This window comes from Nycticebus coucang, chromosome 3 (assembly GCF_027406575.1).
Source record: "Nycticebus coucang isolate mNycCou1 chromosome 3, mNycCou1.pri, whole genome shotgun sequence".
NCBI classification, from domain to species: Eukaryota; Metazoa; Chordata; class Mammalia; order Primates; family Lorisidae; genus Nycticebus; species Nycticebus coucang.
In genome coordinates this window covers 145,609,254-145,629,549 of record NC_069782.1, presented here as the reverse complement: position 1 = coordinate 145,629,549, position 20,296 = coordinate 145,609,254, and the positions used below count along the sequence as shown (strand labels likewise).

Below are 20,296 nucleotides of genomic sequence, written 5' to 3'. Positions count from 1 at the left end.
TTTATTAGTCCTCAGGATGGTTTTATTTTGAGGAATTTGATTCGTGTTTCCTGTTCTCCTTCCTTCTCCTGATGTGCCTCTCACATACATGTAGGAATATAAAAGTATGAACAGCATCTTTCTGTATTTTATCACACACATCAGCAGAATAATATAGTTATGAAAAAAACACTCTCATTTCCAGGGTAAGAAGTTACACATTTAGTGAGGTGTGTTAACTGGACCAGGTAACCATTAGTACCTGGTATTTTGAAGTGTTCTTGCCTTTTTCTAAGCTGCTTGCTTTCCTTTGCCATGATCACAAAGCATTTTAATTTCACATAAAGGTATTTGATGCAGGGTATTTACCTGTCTTTTTCTGACTACGGTATTTCCTTTTAACCTCAGTTTTGAGGAGGTTTTGCTCCTGCTGGAGTGATGTTGTGAGCAAAAAGGGTTGATCCCAGATAGGAAGACATAGGAGGACCAGTGCTCACATCTTCAAGGTAGTTCCTTCCTCTTTACATACAGAATCTTATCTGTCCCATTTAAAGTTCTAAGAGACTGCAACACTATGTTTTTGTTTTGTCTCAAAGGTTATTTATTCTTCCTTCCATTTTGGAACTATAAATTAAATCTTTTCTGCTGCAGAGCTTCATTTAAAATTAACATTCATGCATTTTATAGCCAGCGTGATGCATAGGGGCAGAGGCACTTCACGCTATTGCTGTTGAAGAAAAAAAAAATGTCTCCCGCTTTTCTGGATTAAAATTTTTGCATCTCATCTCATATCAACTCACCCACAGTTGTTTGATAGTTGATCAGGCGCAGGGAAGCTCTGACTGGCAGAGGCCACAAGGCTGTTAGCTCTCAGCCTTGTCGGCCTGAGTAGCAAGGAGGGTGTTTTGGCTCTGACGACTCACCAGTAATTCCTCCTTCCTTACTTCCTGTGTTCACAGTAAAATCTTAGTTGGAAATGGAGTAGTAGAGGTAAAAATTATTGTGAACTTTTCAGACCATTTTTAGGTTGTGTGTCACATCGGTGATAGTGTGTATCACAGAGTCTCAAAGTCTGGATTATTCTTCTAAATGCATACTGTACATGTTTTAGTCACATCGATTATGGAGCAACTTTAGCTTATATGCCCGTAAATTGTGGGGAGTGGATAACTCTCTTGTCATTATCATTGACCTTAGAAGGGTTGTCAAGCAGTCCCCCCATAAGGACTGGAATGGTTTGAAGTTTCTTCTAAGTATTAGTGTTTCCCCGTCCCATTGTCATTTTTAATATAGGTTATGACTAGTTTCTTTCTTTTCTAGTTAGCATAAATTATTGTGTAATTATGCCTTTTATCACATATAACAGAGAGAAAATACAAATAGAAATGGTGCTTAGCCCTCTAAGAACTTTATATTAAAATGCTGCCTAGCCAAGCCACACGCCTGTAGTCCCAACACTGTCCTCAAGTCACAGAAAGATCACTTGAGCCCAGGACTTTGAGACCAGGCTGGGCAAGATAATAAGACCCAGTGTGGTAGCGTGCACCTTTAGCCCCAGCTACTCTGGAGGCTAAGGCATGAGAATTCCTTGAGCTCAGGAGTTCAAGGCTGCAGAGTAAGCCTGAGTGACAGAGCAAGACCCCATCTCTAAAAAATAAAATGCTAACTATTCAATGGTGAGCCTGGTCCTGGAGTTAGGACAGGTAAGTAGACTGTGCTATATGTTGAAATTGAAATGTTGACCTGGGTGGCACCCATAGCTCAGTGGGTAGAGCGCCAGCCACATATACCAGTGGGTTGGGCCCCAGCCAGCTAAACAACAATGACAGGTATCTGTAGTCCCTGCTACTTAGGAGGCTGAGGCAAGAAAATCACTTAAGCCCAAGAGTTTGAGCTGTGATGCCATGGCACTCTAGTCAGGGTGACAGCTTGAGACTTTGTCTCAAAATAAATAAAATAAAATGTTGACCTGGTTGAAGTAATAAATCACCTCTTTGATTAATTTAATTTCATTATTTTGTTATTGCAAATTTTTGCTCTGGTTTCATTAATGTAATTATGATTTATGTCACAGTTCTAGGATTACTTCTAGGATTCATTTGTGTGTGTGTGTGTCTTTCTCTGAGGACATTTGCAAAGGCTCTCTAAACTCCCACCTACGTCTGTCCTGCCTTGAAGATGAATTGTCCTTCCAGTTTCTCCTGCCCCATTGTTTGTTGCCAAGCATTGGGAGAGGCAGTAGCAACCACAAACTGTGACACCGTCCTCATCCTCCCAACTTAAGAGTGACACCACTTCTCAGGCCATTTCAAATTGAAGCTTTGAGAGGAAAGAGTTGGTGCTACCAGAGGGCGTTGTTTCCCTGTTAATACTCTTCAAAAGGACAAGCCCTCAGTATGCTTAGTAAAAATATATAGAATAAATCAGAAATCTAAACTTAGCCACTCCTACAGGCCATTACATAGCAATTCATATAATTTTTAGGAAAAACAAGTGATAACTCGTTTATTAGAGACCTTAAATTATATAAAGCACTTGGACATTACTATGTGTCTGTGGTCGAGTATGTTTCTTTCTGGTACTTCTGTGTGTAACCCCAGCACTGGCTCACAAAGGAGGCAGTTCAGTCAGCATGTGTGTCACATTGTTTTTAATCACTAGCTAGTCACGTTTTAAAAGCTGCAGTATAAATAATTGGGCATTTAATAACCTTGAGAATATTTATTCATTCACAATGTGCTTATTCATTTATATCCACTTATGTTCCAAAAAAGACATAAGGAGCCTCACAAAGATAAAGATAATAGAAGAAAAACTAAAATTTAAAAAGAGGAAGGAATTGGGAAAGGGAATTAAAGGCAGGAAAGTGAGATTGAAGTTGTTTGGCTATTACAAAAAAATAGTGACGTTCTCATACCACTGCCTAAGGTTGGCTGTAAAAATGTGTCTGTGCTTTCCAGCACAGATGTGTGGCATAAACACAGATGATGGTCACCTGTTCCTGGCACAGAGAACTTCTAGGCTTTTGTTTTTGGAGATGTTCTGATTGGTAAAGGATAAAATGTTTGACAGAGTGTGGAGTTGGCAACAAAAATATTGCCCACTTTTACTAGATCATGACCCTGAATCCTGGACAGTAGAGTAAGTATGCATACAAAATCCCCATGGAAATGATGGGTGGGAAACAAGGTTCACAGATACAATTTCTGGCAAAAAACCTATAAAATATATATATTTTATCAAACAGTGAAATTCAAAGAATAAAAAGAATATAGGAGTTTGTGACGTTTAAGAGCAAACTCACTATAGAGACACACTCCAAACTGACCAGTCTGATCATACCAACGGTGTAGCTATAGACTGGGGGGTGTACAGCCCGACCCAGAAGATGCTTGTGTTTTGGCTGGTTCTTCTGCAAGTTCAGTGGGGTAGATGGGCTCCAGGGGCTCAAGCAGCTCAGGTCCCTCAGTAGCCTTTTCCACTTCCTCATTAAAGTAAAAAAAAAAGTGTTCTTCATTGAAACCTGTATTTAAAAAAAAATCAATAAAGTTTACTGTCTAATCCAGTGGTGCCAGTTTTTGCTTATTACATGATGTGAAGGAGATCATCTTCACAACCGTCCAGATGTGTCACATCACCATCAAAAAGGATCCCCAAACCGTTTAAAACTGGACCTGTCTTTGGTTATGCATTAATTATCCAATACGGTTTTTCTGTTCAATTTGCATTGTACTCTAAATACAGTAGAACCTCCATAGTTGACCACCTCCCTGTATTGACCGCCTCTTTAAATTGACCTAATTTCCATAGGCTGGACGTGCACCATGTGGACATCCACATCAATACGATAGGCCTTCTTTGGTTGACCAGTTTGTTAGAGTTGCTTGGGTGATCAACTTACCAGAGATTCTACTGTATTTTGAAAACATTTGATGTACAGTGGACTTTGGGCAGAAGTTTAGCAGAAAAGGATAAGAAGAAAATGAAGTAGAGGAAAGGCCAATATTACACATGAATACAAACTATTGCCAAGTAACTGCTCCGTGTTAAACGATGATGATGGTGGTGATGAAATGATGGTAGGCTGGCCTTTTCCGGGCAGTTCTCTATAACCAGTGATAGTATTTTAATGGCTGAGCTTTTGCTAAGATTTTCCGCTCAAAAGTGGGAATGAAGAGGCTGGGCACAGTGGCTCATGCCTGTAATCCTAGCTCTCTGGGACACCAAGGTGGGAGGTTCACTTGAGCTCAGGATTTAAAGACCAGCCGAAGCAAAAGTGAGCCTCATCTCTACTAAAAATAGAAAAACTACCGGGCGTTATGTGCATATCTGTAGTCCCAGCTACTTGGGAGGCTGAGGTAAGAGGATTGCTTGAGGGCGGCGCCTGTGGCTCAAGGAGTAGGGCGCCGGTCCCATATGCCAGAGGTGGCAGGTTCAAACCTAGCCCCGGCCAAAAACCACAAAAAAAAAAAAAAAAGAGGATTGCTTGAGCCCAGGAGTTTGAGGGTGCTATGAGCATAACACCATGGCACTGGGCCCAGGGCGGCAGTAAGACTCTCAAAAAAAGAAAAAAGTAGGAGTGAAGGGATTTGTCTTTTTGGGTCCATTAACATTTATTCACCTCTGCCAGTGTCAGAAGAATTCTCACTAACCCCTTACTCCATTCCAGGATTCTGAGGCAGCTGGGCCTCTGGTCACTGGAGTCCTTTTTGATGCCGTGAAGCAGCTGTTTCCTCTGTCGTAAAGTCTAACTGGAAATGTGATGGGTCACTTAAAGAATCTAAGGCCTCTATAAGTCAGGATGATATAAAGAATACTCGGATGATACGGGGAACAATGTAATTTTACCTGTTTGAAAAAAGTCTTTGTATTACACACTAAACCCCACAAGCTAACTTTTGACTGCCCTAATATACAGGACTCAGAAATAGTCTCCCGTCTTTATCTTACATGAATCTTAGAGTGTGTTTCAAGATCAGTTCATATGTTAAACATGACAAGTTTTCATCACAATCTCCACTGGCCTCTTTACATGTCTGCATGCCGTGCTGTGTGCCTCCTTTTGGCCGTCCTCATCAGTAATATAAAAAACTGCATGTTTGGGGCGCTTCTAACCATACAAATTTACAAAGGTAAACCAATGATTGGTTGATTTCTCTTGAGATCTTAGCCTTTCCAAAGTATGATGTTAACATGCTGCCCACTTGTTAAGTAAAACAGTTGTTTCCAAGAACCATCGGGAAAACATCTGCCTTTAACTTTCCTAAGCTGTGTAGAGAAACCTTAAGGATAATGAAGACCATAACAAAAGGTAGTCTTGGAGATTCCAATCAATTAATTCTATTGAAAAGCATTACACAGCCTATTCAGCAAGAAAAAGGGCGAGGGTTTTAAACATTCAGGTAAATAGATAATCCATTAAGACAACAATATACATTGTGGCCAGTGCCATCCTAGTTTTGTCAACACTTATTTGTGGCCTTTGGATTCCCTTGCCCTCCTGCCGAGGGACTTCTATCCCTCTCTTCCAGTCTTTGTTCTCTTATTCATGGCTAAGTGAAAACAAAGCAAGAAACAGTGCATACCCAGTGTTCCACTCCGGGCAAGTTCTTCCTCTATAGTAAGAAGGCGGTTGTATTTAGTCACCCGTTCACCACGAGAAAGACCCCCCAACTTGATAAACCGGACACCAAGCCCAACAGCCTGAAAGAGGGAAAACAACTTATTTTAAATGGAAAAAGTCATATCTTGCTGAACTACATAGTTCTGTAAAGACAAAGGAAACTGTCAGGGTGTGCTGTTTGGGTTTTTCTCTTATAACTTAGTATTTCATCTTTATGTATAAAGTGGCCTGCTCACAAGCTGAGAGTGTTGAAAGGCAAACAGATGGTTTGACTGGCTATCCATCAGGCGCCTTACTAGTCGTATAAGCACGCTGATTTCATCTACGAATATTCTGGCCTTTCTCTTCATTTTAGGAGGGAAGATTGCAAGTGAACACCCCAGTCATTTAAGTGTGCTCATCATTTTCTCTGGACTTCAATTTTTCTTCTTTTTAAAAGTTCAAAGATTAGCTGTCTGCAAAAGGTAGCTGTCTGGTAGGAAGTAAATCTATTTCATAAAAGGTTATGTGACTTTCTCCACCAAAGACTACATTTCTGAAATACCAATTCCTGATAAAAGCAGTGTTTTGGCAATTCTGCTGTTGACCAGCATTCAGCACTTACCAAATCGACAAGGCTGTCATCAGATGACTCTCCTTCTGTACTTCCAAAGATGATGTGCTTCTTACCTATAAGAGGAATTCTTTTGTTTTTTTTATGGTGTAAAAACAATTAGCATACCTAGGGGCTCTAGAATCAAAATTAAAAATGTGCCAGAGACCTAAAACATTCCCATGAAGAGTCAACTATTCACCCACTGTGATTTTTAACATTTGCATTTTTATTGCCCTGGTTTTATCTGTTCACGCCTCTTTCCCGCAGCTTAGATGCTGTAAATAGAATACTAAATGAATACCATGTTTCATCAAAGATAAGATATATTGTTTGTAAGAGGTACCATTGTTTTCTTGCTACTAAAAGGAGAGAAATGCTCAAATCAGACTGATTTATTTCTAAAACCACAGCTTTAACATATGATTCAATTGTATTGCTGGTCAGGGTAGAAAACGTGCATCTTTGAGTCACTGAAATAGGGGGAGAGCAGCGTATGTGGAGTTGATAGGCCTACAGAATGGCTTTCTCACTTCACGCCAAATTTTATTCAAAGGACTCTGTCATTCTGAATGTTTATTAGAATAGCAGTGTAGTATTTAATCATTTGAGGGCCTCAAAACTCTTTGGAATTTGCCAAAGTCTATGAAGAATGCCAGCCAGAGCTCTCCCCATAGAGACAGTGTTCATGTTTTGAGTCAGGAGCTACAGCATCTCCTGAATGAAGGAGTGAGGGTCTTCCTAAGGGAAGAGTTGACTGCTGAGCGGTCGGCCTGGAGGAAAAGCCAGGCTGGGGCCTACCCTTGACCCTCCTCCTGGGCATTTCCTTCTATTCTCTGGCACCAGCCTAGCCCCTGGCTCTGGGTCCTGCTGCAGGTCTGAGACCAGCTTCCTGCCTGAAACCTATTCACAGTCTTTAGGTGTCCAGCACTGTGCTTCAGTGTACGAGATGTCCATGAGTTCAAGAGAGTTTACAGACTAGGGGAGGATACTAGCCGTTAAAGAATTGTCCCAATTATTATGGTCAGTGCTACAAGGAAAACATAGGGTGCTATGAGGGCAGGGGAGGCATGGACACCTGAACACATTTCATTTGAGTCAAGACCTGATGGATGAGGAGTCAGCAAGCAGCACAGAGCAAGGATTCTAGACCAAAGGAAGAGGTTCAAGGACTAAGGTCATCTAGAGCAGTGATGTTCAGCCTGTCGGCCACAGCACAGAAAGCAGCATAGTGTGCTGGAAAATTTTTACAGATAATTTTTTTTGGAAGATCATAAATTATTTTTGATAGAAGTTCAAAGCACAGTAAGTATATTTTTTTCCTTTTTGAACACAATTTAAGTGTGCCATGGAAGTTTAAATATAGGTTCAAGTGTGCTGTGAGATAAAAAAGGTTAAAACCATTGATCTAGACTTCGAACCTTAAAGCATTAAAAATGCTAGCATGGGCAAGTGAGGTCACGGGGGTGTCATGAGGAAGTTACCTGACTCATTTTCTCATCAGTAAAGTGGAAATGACAGTATCTTCTTAATAGGGTTGCTGTAAGGAGTAAGTCTAATTCTCAAATGCCCAACTATTTGGTACTAAATAACACTGCTTTCTGGTATACTGGACCCCCCAGCATTGGAGCCCTGCTTTTCACCTGTCACCCACAACCCCTGATGCTGGGATCCTGCTGCTGAGATCCTGCTGCTGAATCCCAGGTTCATGGCTAAGGCCCTGCATTCTAGAAGCTTCTTCCATGCTCCCTTGCCTTGCCAACTTGCTTTGCGGCTTCCCACTGCTGCCTGGTAGTTGTGGACCTGCCCCTGCCTCAGGTCTCAGCACTGACAGAAAAGTGCCTGCTTTTTCTGATTGGATCTTCTTGTTGCCTGTTTCCTTAACAATGAAGTAGACCCTTTCCAATTGTGATCCCTCCTAGACTTTTCCCAAGTCAGCGCAAATTAAAATGGTGCCCTGGAGTCTGGTTATATTACAAGTGGCTAAGTTTAATTTCAATGAAGAATTACGACATCCTTACCATGTACTTGGGCTGTGCCTATGTGGTACCGGTTAAGATGCTGAGGAGATGAATTTAGAGCATGAAGTGGTAGTAAATAATAGAGGGAATTTACAATGCTGCAGCCATGTGATGCAGGCTAACACATCTGTCCCTGCTGGTCCTTGGCCATGCTTCACACCTAGCCTTTGTGAATGGTGACCTGTTTTCCTTAGCTTGAACATGACATTGTGTCTGGAAACTTGGCTAGAGCAGATGGGTACCCAGGTGTTCATCAGCACTAAAGATTGGAGTATCCCTCTGGGTTCTCTCAAGTTTTTTGTAGCTAAAGCTGAGAACCAAAAGCAAATTGATAAATACTCTGAAGAATATGCCCTTTCAGAAGAAATCAGGCCTTAGTCTCTTGTTAGGGGAGAAAGGCCCTCCCCCCTGTGAAGCTGACGGCCAGTGGCCTTGGCCACACCTCTGTGGCAGTCCTCTGTAAAGGAGATGACCTCGTGGACTTGGGCTGCTCGTGGAACACTGACGATGATCCGTAAGCTGAATTTTGTTTTCCAGCACTAAACCTCTCACAAGTGGTTGGATTTTCTATTCTTCCAAGATTTCCATGCTTTTTATTAACTTAGATATACTGCATATTTTTGGATTCTTAAAGTATAACTACATCATAAGATGAGTCTTTCAGACCTATACTTTTACTCACTGTCAGCAAGATTGGTTATTTCCACCAGGTCTGACATCGTAGTTTGATTTGTATGTTTTATGATCAGCCCGTTGGATTTGGGAATGTTGATGTTTCCATGCTCTAGAAGTTCAGAAATGCTTTTGGATGCAGTTTCTGCAATTATGTAACACCTGGAACCGAGTGTATTGTAGATGCTGTCCCACTGCTCAGAGTCCTGGGTAAATATTTAAGAAGTGGTCATTAGAATGTGTTGAACATGATGACAGCACAGCAGGAATAACACAGCACGGAATCAAAGAATCAAAGTCATACACTTTCCCTGAGAGACACAAAACAGCTTTCTTTGCCTCTAGCCTGGATGATTTCTGTACCACATCCACACAAATCAACAAGCTTCAGGGAACAGAAACTTAAAGTGACCAAATTTGAGTTTAAAGATTTTGTGAATAAAATATTAATACACTAACTGTTCCCTGACCCGAGACGCGAATGAACAGCAGCTTTGCCGTGGGTGTAAACTCGCTCCTGTAATTATTAAGTCAAGAAACAGACTGCACGCCCTTAGATGAGATGAAATGGCATGTAGCGAAAATCTTTGTTCCAGATGTTGAATTTACTCTTCTAGTCACGTAAACACTTAATTTATTATCTGTTACTTTCACCATTACCTCAATTTACCTATCTGAGATCAATTAAAAAGGAAATATCCTGTTACCACATCAACACAATCACTTTTGTAGTAAACATCTTCTTCTAAACACTGACTAATCTCTGGGCAGGTGGATAAACAAAATCATAAAGAAGAAAATAAACAAGGGGAACAGAGTTAATGGAAAAATATTTTTAAGCATTCACTCAGTTTACTCAGTATGAAGTAATGACTGTGTCCTTCCCTCAGGGCAGAGCACCTATAGACCTCTGACAATATGTTGTAAATAGAAGTCAACCCTCTGGCCCGTATCTCTGAGGAAGGGCGGCATGCCCTTGGATCTCAGGCTTCACGGGTTGTACAGCTTCAGAGAAAAGGCCTAAGGAATTTACAACTCCAAAAAAGCCTAACCCTGCGAGTAACCCCGGGGGGTCCAGGTCTCTTAAGCCTCTGGAAGAAAAGCATGTCATTTTAAACTCACACTGAATTTACTTTGTGTGCTTGATGTAGGATATGTTTATTTCTAAATATTATCCTACACTAACTGTCATTCCCCACACTGATTGTGGTGGCTGTTCCCATCCACTGTATAATCCATAATGTTGCTAAAGACTGGCTGGAGAGATTTTTCTGTTATTTTTGCTAAATTGAAAAAGAAGAGAGCCTGCAAGGCTGAAGACCTTTTCTCAACATCCTCATTTTTATTGGTGAGACTACCATATGAAATGAAATGCTTATTTTAAAATTATATACGTGTGTGTACATTTGTATATGTAGAAGTATTTACATGCATGTACATACGTAAACATACAGTCACCCCAGCAATTGTACCGACTTCAGCCTATCCCATTAGAATAGACCACACAGGTGCATCCTATGATGTTTAAAAAGCTGTGGTCAGCCTCAGAACAATTGTCACAAGCTCAGCAGGTGCCTTCGGGAGTGCTGGTGTGGAGCCTGTGTTGTAAAAGGCAGAATGAGACTAAGAGACCCTTGGACTCCAGGTGAGAGCTGACATTCCTATTGTCCCCAAAATCTAAATAGTTATCGCAAAAAGGACATCTGTTCGGTATATCTGTTCAACCTATTCAATGGTTCTCAAATCCAATCAAGAGTTTAAATTTTGGTGTTTAAGTGTGTTAGGAAGAGAGATGGTCGTACAACCTTGTCAGGTGCATTAGTTGGACCAGATCACAAAACCTCAATATCTCAACCCTCTTAAAAATATGGCTTTGTTACTTTTATGCATATGTAGTAACTGGATTTAAGTTAAAAATATTTGGCTTTCAGAAGTCTGTTTCCCTGAGCACATGAAAATGATATACGTTAACTTACTGAAGCTCCGGCTGGCAGAACGGACACTGCCATTGGTTAGGGTGCCGGTAAATGTACAGGTACTCCTGAAAGGCTTGCGAATAGCTGCTTTCATTCCCTAGACAGGCACAAACCTGGGTAACTGCATTTCTGCTATTCATTTGCTAAGTAAGTGCCTTTTTCCATAAATGTTGAACTAAAGTGACAGCCCCACACCAATGACAACAAATTTGAATGACAGAGATCCAAAAGGATGAGATTTTATGGGTTTTGTCATAAAAGGTGAGTCCTGCCTATCTTATATAAAATATATGTTATGAAATATAAAAGATGCACCCTACTTACCTCCTTCCTGAAGGGATCAATTAAGGCAATAATTGAAGGAAACTTGTTGATCAGGTCCTCATACAGGTCAACCATCTCAGCTGCATTTTTATATGTGCCCATCATCACTTCATACTTTCCTTTAGTCTGATACATGTCAGGAAAATATTAAAGGATAAATGATGAATTCTTAAAATGTTAAAGATATGATTCAAATTCCTTTTTGCTCATTTCATATAAGATATGTAAACAGATTTTATTTTTCAGGCCACATGCACCTGGGAAATCTATGCATTCTACTTTAAATACCCGTTAAGTATTAACCTGGAGGAAATCAAGTCACCATTCCTCTATTGCCCCATAGAGCTATTTCCATAGACCAGATAAAAAAGCCTTTGGCACAAAAAAACAACAGGTACAGGGGAGAAAGGGAATAATTTGTTATTTAGGTTCGTGATGTAAATTCATAAAATAACAAACAGAATAGCAATGTAAACTGCCCACTCGCTAGACCTCACCATCTTTCAACTCATGATGAATAAGAAATTTGTTTCCTTTACTATAAATATTCTAAAATTTAATAGCAGGCCTAGGTTTTTGGATACTAACAATCAGAATGAAATGTAAAATTACTTATATGAAGTCATTTCTCAGGTGTTTAACTTGTAGTATAACGATGTCCTGAAAGCAGAATTCTAGTGTAACCCCATTCATTTGAAGTCTGGAAATCCCCCAAGTCATTAAGTCTAGGGCCGAAGCATCTAGTGCAATCTTTTTGCAAAACAAAGTGTCCTTACTTTCAAATCTGTATTCAGGGAAGGGACCTGGGATATTTAGGTACAGGAAAGAAGGTAGAAGGGAACAGAGAAGCTGCTGATAACAGAATGGATTCCTTAGAATTAAGCAGGTTCCTAAGAAGTTTATAATTGAAGGGATTTTATACTTTTTCACATCAAAAATCAAGAACTTTTTAGCTTTTATAATGCAAAGCTTAAAAATTCTATCTTATCAGTGAGGAAATGCTAATGACTTTGAACTAATATTATGGTAAAAGTTATCTGATATCAAGCTCATACATTTTGCTGAATATAAGTAATAAACACCCATTCTAGTTAGCACTACCAGCTAGCATAGTCAGTTTCTGGTATACGTTGCTGATGAAAACATGCAATTATTTTTCTTAATGCTATGCCTAGGAACCAATCATTATGTGAATAGGAAATTAAACATTCCATTATGTACTTAGTTTCTTTAGAAAAATAAAAACTTTTAGAAGTCTGCTGAAATTTAGGGTTCTTACGTAGTGTTCAAAATTTCTTCTGTAGTTAAAGTTAGAATCATAGTTAAAGGAGAATCCTGTTTGGTCATATCTCCTGAATTTGACATTAATTACCAAGTCACCATAAATGCAGGCCAATATGCTAGGCATTTTGTAAAACATAGACTCAGCATTTGTGTATTTGGAAATAGGAAGTCAGCTACTTGGGAGGCTGAGATGGCAGGATTGCTTGAGCTCACGAATTTGAGACCAGTCTGGGCAACATAGTGAGACCCTGTCTCCTAAAACTAAAAAAAGGGAGGAGGAATATATGTATATGCGTAAGTCAGAAAACTTCTAATGACTTTCCTAACATCTGGTTTTCCAAGTTTAAGGTTAAATTATTATATCACCCTGAGGAAGTAAGGACTTGGACATATATATAATTTTTAAAATATGGAATGCTTCACGAGTTTGTGTGTCATCTTTGTGCAGGGGCCATGCTAATTTTCTCTGTATCTTGACTTGGACGTTTTTAATGTCCAATTCTCTTTTTTTAAATATCTGTTTTTAGGTCAGTAGTCTGGTGAAGTTCCATTACTGAGGTTCTGTCCTCTTAATCAAGGCTGTAGAGAATAATGTGATGTGTTTTACTGGACAAAAACATATTCTTCATAAACTTGGAAATATTTTATATTTAAAAAGTGAGCCACAGCATAAATTCTAAGAACCACATATCTGGAAGGACCTATCAAGTCATAGTTACAACTGATCCACTTTTCAGGCTTGATAAATTCAGCATTTACCAATCAAATGATCATCTCACCTGTTTGTTACATTACTTTTCAATAGCTTTTATAATTATATGTAAGTAATTCACTTTATTATGGAATTTCTATATGTAATTATGACATTTTTCTCCTATTGTTAAAATTATGTATGGTTATTTGTGGTGCCATTTGGCTTTCTTAACTCTGTTTATATGTATTTAGATCCTTTATACAATAGGAATAAAAGAAACAATAGGTTCTGTGCAGAGAATATTCAGATAAGCTCTTCTTTTGAGTTCTAATTTTAAAATTACGGACCTCAACAAGAAGTGAATGCTCTGAAGTGGAAACTTACATAGTCCATCAACTCATGCCCTGCACAGTTGATGGCAAGATGCAGATTTGTTCCCAGTTCTAGCCCCAAGTTCTCACAGATTCCCTGTAGTAGAAGTAGTGGCTGCTCTATAGTGTCATAGTTGATGGTTACACAGCCAAGATGGGACATCTTGCTAGTGATCGGCTGCTGCAAGATCAAAAAAAGAAAAGAAGATGCATGTCAACAGAGTACACCAAGGTCCTTCACAGTTTATAACCAGATACAGCTCTCCAAGGACCAGGTCCTTTGATTCTTGATTGCTCCTACTTCTGTCTGGGTCCCCTCACTGACCGTGGGCATACGTTTGCTCTGCAGTATCTGGGAGTAACCATCCGACTTCTGAGGTTTCCAGCCTGACTTGGGAGCACACTTCTCCCTTTAGCGTGTTCACGTTATCTCTTTATTGGCTCTGCCGTTAACTGCACACAGGGCTACCCTGTACCACAGCTACTGGCGTGGTGAACCTCCAGCCTCTCCCTCTAAAGGTCCACCCAACCGGTTTCTACCTCTGCCAGCTTTCCTCCTAACCTCTTCTTCTAGACAAAGATAACTGTTAAAAAAAAAAAAAACCTTCTTTTAATTTTTAAAAGGATTGAAGACTTCCACTGGAAGCATGCAGAACTGAGAATGGATTTTAGCAGATTTCAGGACCCAGATGACCCCAGGGAAAGCCAGCTCTTGCAAAGTCAGTCTGGTGTGCCCGCGCCATAAATTGCTATTATACAATTATAAATTGAAGCAATTCTGGTGATTCTGAGGGCTTAGTGTATGTGTGTGTAGGTGTTTAACAAACTCAAGAGCAAACATGAACCTAGATATATTGTTTTTACTGGTGATAGTGCTAGTTCATTATAAGAACCATCCAACATTTTTAATGTCAGTGAGAGGAAACTTACTTAGCAAACAAAGCAATAGTTGAGGAAATGTTTGTCTATCAATTGACTTGTACCATATATTATGGACCCTCCTAACCTAGGAAAGCATCACTTATTCGGTGCTTATTAGATGTCAGGTACTGTACTGAGCACATTACATAAAGTAAGTACATTTACTCCCTACATCAATGCCACAAAACAGGTACAATTATGATCTCCATTTTACAGAGTTAAGTAACTTGAAGCAGATTTTAATCCACGCAGTTCAGCTCTACAGCCTATTCCCAGAATTCTGCTGTGTTTGTCTCCGGAATCTGTAACTCAACTGTTTCTAACGGGGGAAAAAAAAAGTAGTAGTTGTAGTGAACAGTAAATTGGCATTGGGAAGGGCTGATGTTGGTTTAAGTTTCTCAGAACACATAAAACAACCTGCTGGAATGAAGGGAATGGCGCTGAGAACCCCATGCTTGTTCACCATGCCCGTCTCTCCTGCAAAGCTTGATTGTTAAGAGTGCTGTGCTCACCCCAACGTGCACAACTGAAAAGTATTTTACTTACTGTGTGTTTATTCATGTATTTCTCTTCTCCCAATCTTGAGGAGAAACTTAATTTTTTATCTTTATCGAGTCTTTTCCTTTTTTACTAACACTTCTCACTTCTTTTGACTCAGGCAGACTCTCAAGTCCCTGACATCAGGGTAGGGTCTGGATTTCCAGCTCACAGAGTAAGTACTGCTGATGTGAGCAACCTTCACCCACTTGCATGACCTCCAGAGTTCTAAGTGGCTGTCCTATTTATATTGCTGGATGTTGACGCACACAATAGTGTGTCCATCAGGGGACTCATAATAACCAAAATGACTGATCAAGTTCAGCTGGTCTTCCAGGACTCTTGAAGCCAGTGTGACCAGTTTTCACAAGGAGGACTGTTTGCCTGACTCTTCTGGCAAAATAAGAGTTTCCACAATGGTTTGTCTCATGTGGTTCTTTTGGTGACCAGGTGGAAGGAATGGCCACCTTTCTGTACCTTTTTTTTCTCTCTTTGGTTGTAGTAAAATTAAAATCTAAAACATCTATGTGCCTTTCAGGAAGTGACCCAGACATTCAACTTCCTAAACACTTATAAGGTCCAATGTAATTCTATTACTCATAAATGCTTCTAAGACCTGAGATTTCTGGCCTGACAACTGTGGGCAATGATCACCAAAAGGCAATTCATTGCCCACGAGGCAGGGCAGCATAATATTCCACCTCTGGGTGTTGCCTGGGCCAGTTCTCTTGGTGCACCATATTTCCATTTGCCTTAGTCTTGGAGCAAAATGACTATGGGAGAGAAAGGGGGACAGGGAAGATTTGGTGTCATATAGAAGTATGATAAACATGCACATACTTACTTGACCTCTTTTGCCTCCATTATGCCCTTTTTTGGTCTCTGCTTTTGGAGGAGGGGGCTGTGACAGAAGATAAAAACATCACTTTGGATTTTCAGTACATTTGTGGCAGCAAGCAGTGCCCCAAGGTCCTCTGGTCTGTCCACTGCTCTGGGGCCTGACACTGAATCAAACTCTCTGTCCCTCCCCTCGCCTCTCTCTCACACACACACAGAGCAATGATTCTAGCCAGTCCCTAATTTTTTTTTTTTTTGATAAAATGTTAAAGTTTTTATTGACAGGAAAATGCACAGGTTTTAGTTGTTTTAAAGTTAATTGCAAAATACTAATCTAATTTTAATTTGAGTTGCTTTTTAATTTCTTGGAATAAATTAAAGAAATTTGCTATTAATGCTAGATTATATTTTTATTTAAAGTGAAACATAAGCAGTTGGATTACTCACTATGCTAATCCTTGTTTTTATAAACCCCAAACTATTTCTCACATTCAGGCACATGGTCTCTTAAGTCACCCTTGCCTTCTTCCCCAGTCCCATGTGTGAGGTATGGTTACACAGATTCATGGTTTTCTACTCCTACCAATAAAGTATTTTTCACCATCACATCATGAAGTCCTGCTGTGTGCAGGTATCTTTTTACGCAGGAGGATACAAGAAAGAACACCCGTGTGGGATTTGCTTTAATAAGCCCTACATATTGTTTTGAATATTCTCAAGATACTATTACTTTCTCTTTCTCCCGCAACATCACTTTGACTTTGATTTGAAACAGCCAAAAGTCATTAAATCTGGTGACTGGTGGGTATGATGTCATTTGAGGTTAAAAGCAAAGATAAATCCCAAAGAGATCGAGTAGTGAATGAGTTTTGTAACAAGGATCTAGTCTTCCAAGGGATGCACTTTAGTGCTCAGCATGCACTGGATCTCCAAGAGGGGACACGTTTGTCAAGCGTCGGTAAGGCTCACACTCAAACTTTATGTAAATACAATGATCCTGAACAGAAGGGCCCAGGGAAGCTATGTGATGTGATCTGGTGAAGACCTGAGTCTAATGGCACCAATTCAGAATAGCAAATGTTGAAGGATATTCTTGGTTTGCATTATTATTGAATTTCTCATGTGGCTTTTTTTTTCCACCGTTTTTTTTTTTTTTTTTTTTTGCAGTTTTTGGTGGGGCTGGGTTTGAACCCACCACCTCCGGCATATGGGGCTGGCGTCCTACTCCTTTGAGCCACAAGCACCACCCTGTTTTTTTCCACTTTTATTATTATTATTATTATTTACGGTTAATGTGAGGGTACAAACAACCAGGTCACAATATTTAAATTTGTTAGGTTGAGTCCCTCTTGTAGTTGTGTCCTGCACTCAAAAGGTGTGCCATACACCCCTACTTTGTATCCATTACGTGGAGCACCCCAAGCCTCCTTCCTCTCTTCCCTCTCCCTTATTCCCCCTTCCCACAACTGGAATGTAAATGAGTTTCTCTCCTCTGTGGGCATGAATTAGATTGTCTACTGGCTTCATATTAGTATTGAGTTCATTGTATATTTGCTTTTCCGTTCTTGTGATACTTTACTGAAAAGAATGTGTTTCAACTCCATCCAGGTTACAACAAAAGATATAAAGTCCCATCTTTTTATGGCTGAATAGTATTCTATGGTATACATATACCACAGTCTGTTAATCCATTCCTGAGTTGATGGGCATTTAGGTTGTTTCCACATCTTGGAAATTGTAAATTGAACTGCCACAAACAATCTAGGGCAGATGTCCTTATGATAAAAGGATTTTTTTTTCTGGGTAGATGCTTACTAGTGGAATTGCAAGACCAAATAGGAGGTCCAATTTGAGTTCTCTGAGGATTCTCCATACTTCTTTCCAAAGAGGCTGTATTAGTTGCAGTCCCACCAATAGTATAAAAGTGTACCCCCTCTCTTGCAAGAGCAAGAGTATATCCCTCTCTCTTGCAAGAGCAAGACCCCATTTCTGAAAAAAATAATCAGGTGTCATGATGGGTGCCTGTAGTCCCAGCTACTCAGGAAGGTGAGGCAAGATGATCATTTGAGCCTAAGAGTTTGAGGTTGCTGTGAGCTATGACACTATGGCACTCTACCAAGTGTGACAAAATGAGACCCTGTTTCAAAAAAAAAAATGTCAAACTCTCCAGTATTTGTAATCATGTAGGATTCTATGTGTTCTAGAATGGTTGTTCTCAGTGTAGATGGGTTAAAAATACTAGAAGAAAGTACAGGGAAAACACTTGAAGAAATCGGCCTGCGCGACTATTTTATGAGGAGGACCCCCAGGCAATTGAAGCAACACCAAAAATACATTACTGGGACCTGATCAAACTAAAAAGCTTCTGCACAGCCAAGAACGTAGTTTGTAAAGTAAGCAGGCAGTCCTCAGAATTGGAGAAGATATTTGCAGGTTATGTCTCCAACAAAGGTTTAATAACCAGAATCCACAGAGAACTCAAATGTATTAGCAAGAAAAGAACAAGGGATCCCATCTCAGGGTGGGCAAGGGACTTGAAGAGAAACTTCTCTGAAGAAGACAGGTACACGGCCTACAGACATATGAAAAAAACCTTATCATCCTTAATCATCAGAGAAATGCAAATAAAAACTACTTTGAGATATCATCTAACTCCAGTAAGATTAGCCCACATCACAAAAATCCCCAAAACAGAGATGTTGGCGTGGATGTGGAGAAAAGGGAACACTTCTACACTGCTGGTGGGAATGCAAACTAATGCGTTCCTTTTGGAAAGATGTTTGGAGAACACTTAGGGATCTAAAAATAGACCTGCTATTTGATCCTATAATTCCTCTACTAGGTATATATCCAGAAGACCAAAAATCACATTATAACAAAGATATTTGTACCCAAATGTTTACTGCAGCCCAATTCATAATTGCTAAGTCATGGAAAAAGCTCAAGTGCTCACTAACCCACAAATGAATTAATAAATTGTGGTATATGTACACCATGGAATATTATACAGCCTTAAAGAAAGATGGAGACTTTACCTCTTTCATGTTTACGTGGATGGAGCTGGAACATATTCTTCTTAGCAAAGTATCTCAAGAATGGAAGAAAAAGTATCCAATGTACTCAGCCCTACTATGAAACCAATTTATAGCTTTCATATGAAAGCTATAACCCAACTATAGCCCAAGAATATGGGGAAAGGGGAGAGGGAGGTGAGGGGAGGGGAGGGAGGAAGATGGGTGGAGGGAGGGTTTGGTGGGACCACACCTACAGTGCATCTTACAAGGGTACATGTGAAATTTACTAAATGTAGAATATAAATGTCTTAATAACTAAGAAAATGCCGCAAAGGCAATGTTAACCAGTTTGATGAAAATATTTCAAATTGTATATAAAATCAGCACATTGTACCCCATGAGTGCATTAATGTACACAGCTAAGATTTAATTAAAAAAAAGAAAAGGCTAAAAACCCAAACAAACAAATACAACTTCTCATTAGTAAGAATTAGTCTACTCAGGAATTCCTAGAGGAAGTCACTTATGCTATAATAAATCAGGCATGAAGTAACGTGCTAATCCAATCAACTAAGTAACCTGCCAACTTCCAAATGATGTCGTCACAAACTCTCATTTCTTCACTAAAACAAACCATGGTGATTGCAATAAACCTGAGTTCCGCTCCTAGCATATCCCATTTTGAAACTAAGAACATGGCTTTAGCTAAGGTTATCTACAGATATGCTATGCTTTGTTTGGCTTGGCCCCTGCATGAGAAAACATAACATTTCTTCAGCAATTTTTTTTTCTCAAAATGTATTTAAATGTTAAGATTTAGTAGAAGGATTGATGTAGGGTTAGGAATGATTTGTTATTGATGTAATCACTGGGAAGGATTAAACATCTTTCTATATTCAGTTAGTTTTCTATAAATGGGCACCATTTATTGGGAGCCCAGCAATTTGGGGCTCTTCCTGTACATTCCTTCCAGTCCTTCCAAGGTAGGCCTTTTTCACTCATATAGGTGAGGAAACCAGTGCATAAGATGGTTTGTATAAGATGCTCAGAGGAGTGGCTGATAAATGCATAGCCAAAACTGAAACCAAATCTGTTTGCTTTCAAAGATCATATACTCTTTGTACTATACTAAATTCTCTCTAGCTGCTAAAACTTTTTCCTAGAACTTTGTGACTTTGACATAATAATGGCAGTTTTTGATGTCAGAACTTCCTTTAAATGCTTTATTGCTTTTTCTTCAAATAAGACTGAACTAGTGTGAGATATTACCAAGGATCTCATAGCAGCTTTCAAACATGTAACATCGTGTAAAAAGTCAACAGGAATATGATCTCTGTTTCAAAGTCTTTATATAAATGCCAGATGAATTTGAGATATAGATAAAAGTGTTGAAGACAATGTATTCTATGATTTGAGGTCGATTTAGCATATGATTAAGATCATGGACTCTG

General features: G+C 39.6%; 1 protein-coding gene and 1 pseudogene across 1 annotated transcript in view; both read right to left on the bottom strand.

Moving 5' to 3' along the window:
• Nucleotides 1-54: 54 nt before the first annotated feature.
• Nucleotides 55-20,296, bottom strand: part of ENO4 (enolase 4) — a 43,012-nt gene continuing 22,770 nt past the window's right edge. Inside the window, exons 8-14 of the mRNA XM_053583828.1 lie at nucleotides 15,839-15,895; nucleotides 13,550-13,717; nucleotides 11,188-11,313; nucleotides 8,898-9,093; nucleotides 6,207-6,271; nucleotides 5,565-5,682; nucleotides 55-3,502 (exon numbers count right to left, since the gene is read on the bottom strand). Of these exons, the coding sequence (XP_053439803.1) occupies nucleotides 3,333-3,502; nucleotides 5,565-5,682; nucleotides 6,207-6,271; nucleotides 8,898-9,093; nucleotides 11,188-11,313; nucleotides 13,550-13,717; nucleotides 15,839-15,895 (900 nt within the window). The 3' untranslated portion in view covers nucleotides 55-3,332. The remainder of the gene's footprint in view (nucleotides 3,503-5,564; nucleotides 5,683-6,206; nucleotides 6,272-8,897; nucleotides 9,094-11,187; nucleotides 11,314-13,549; nucleotides 13,718-15,838; nucleotides 15,896-20,296) is intronic.
• On the bottom strand, nucleotides 12,875-12,950 carry LOC128582789 (uncharacterized; annotated as a pseudogene).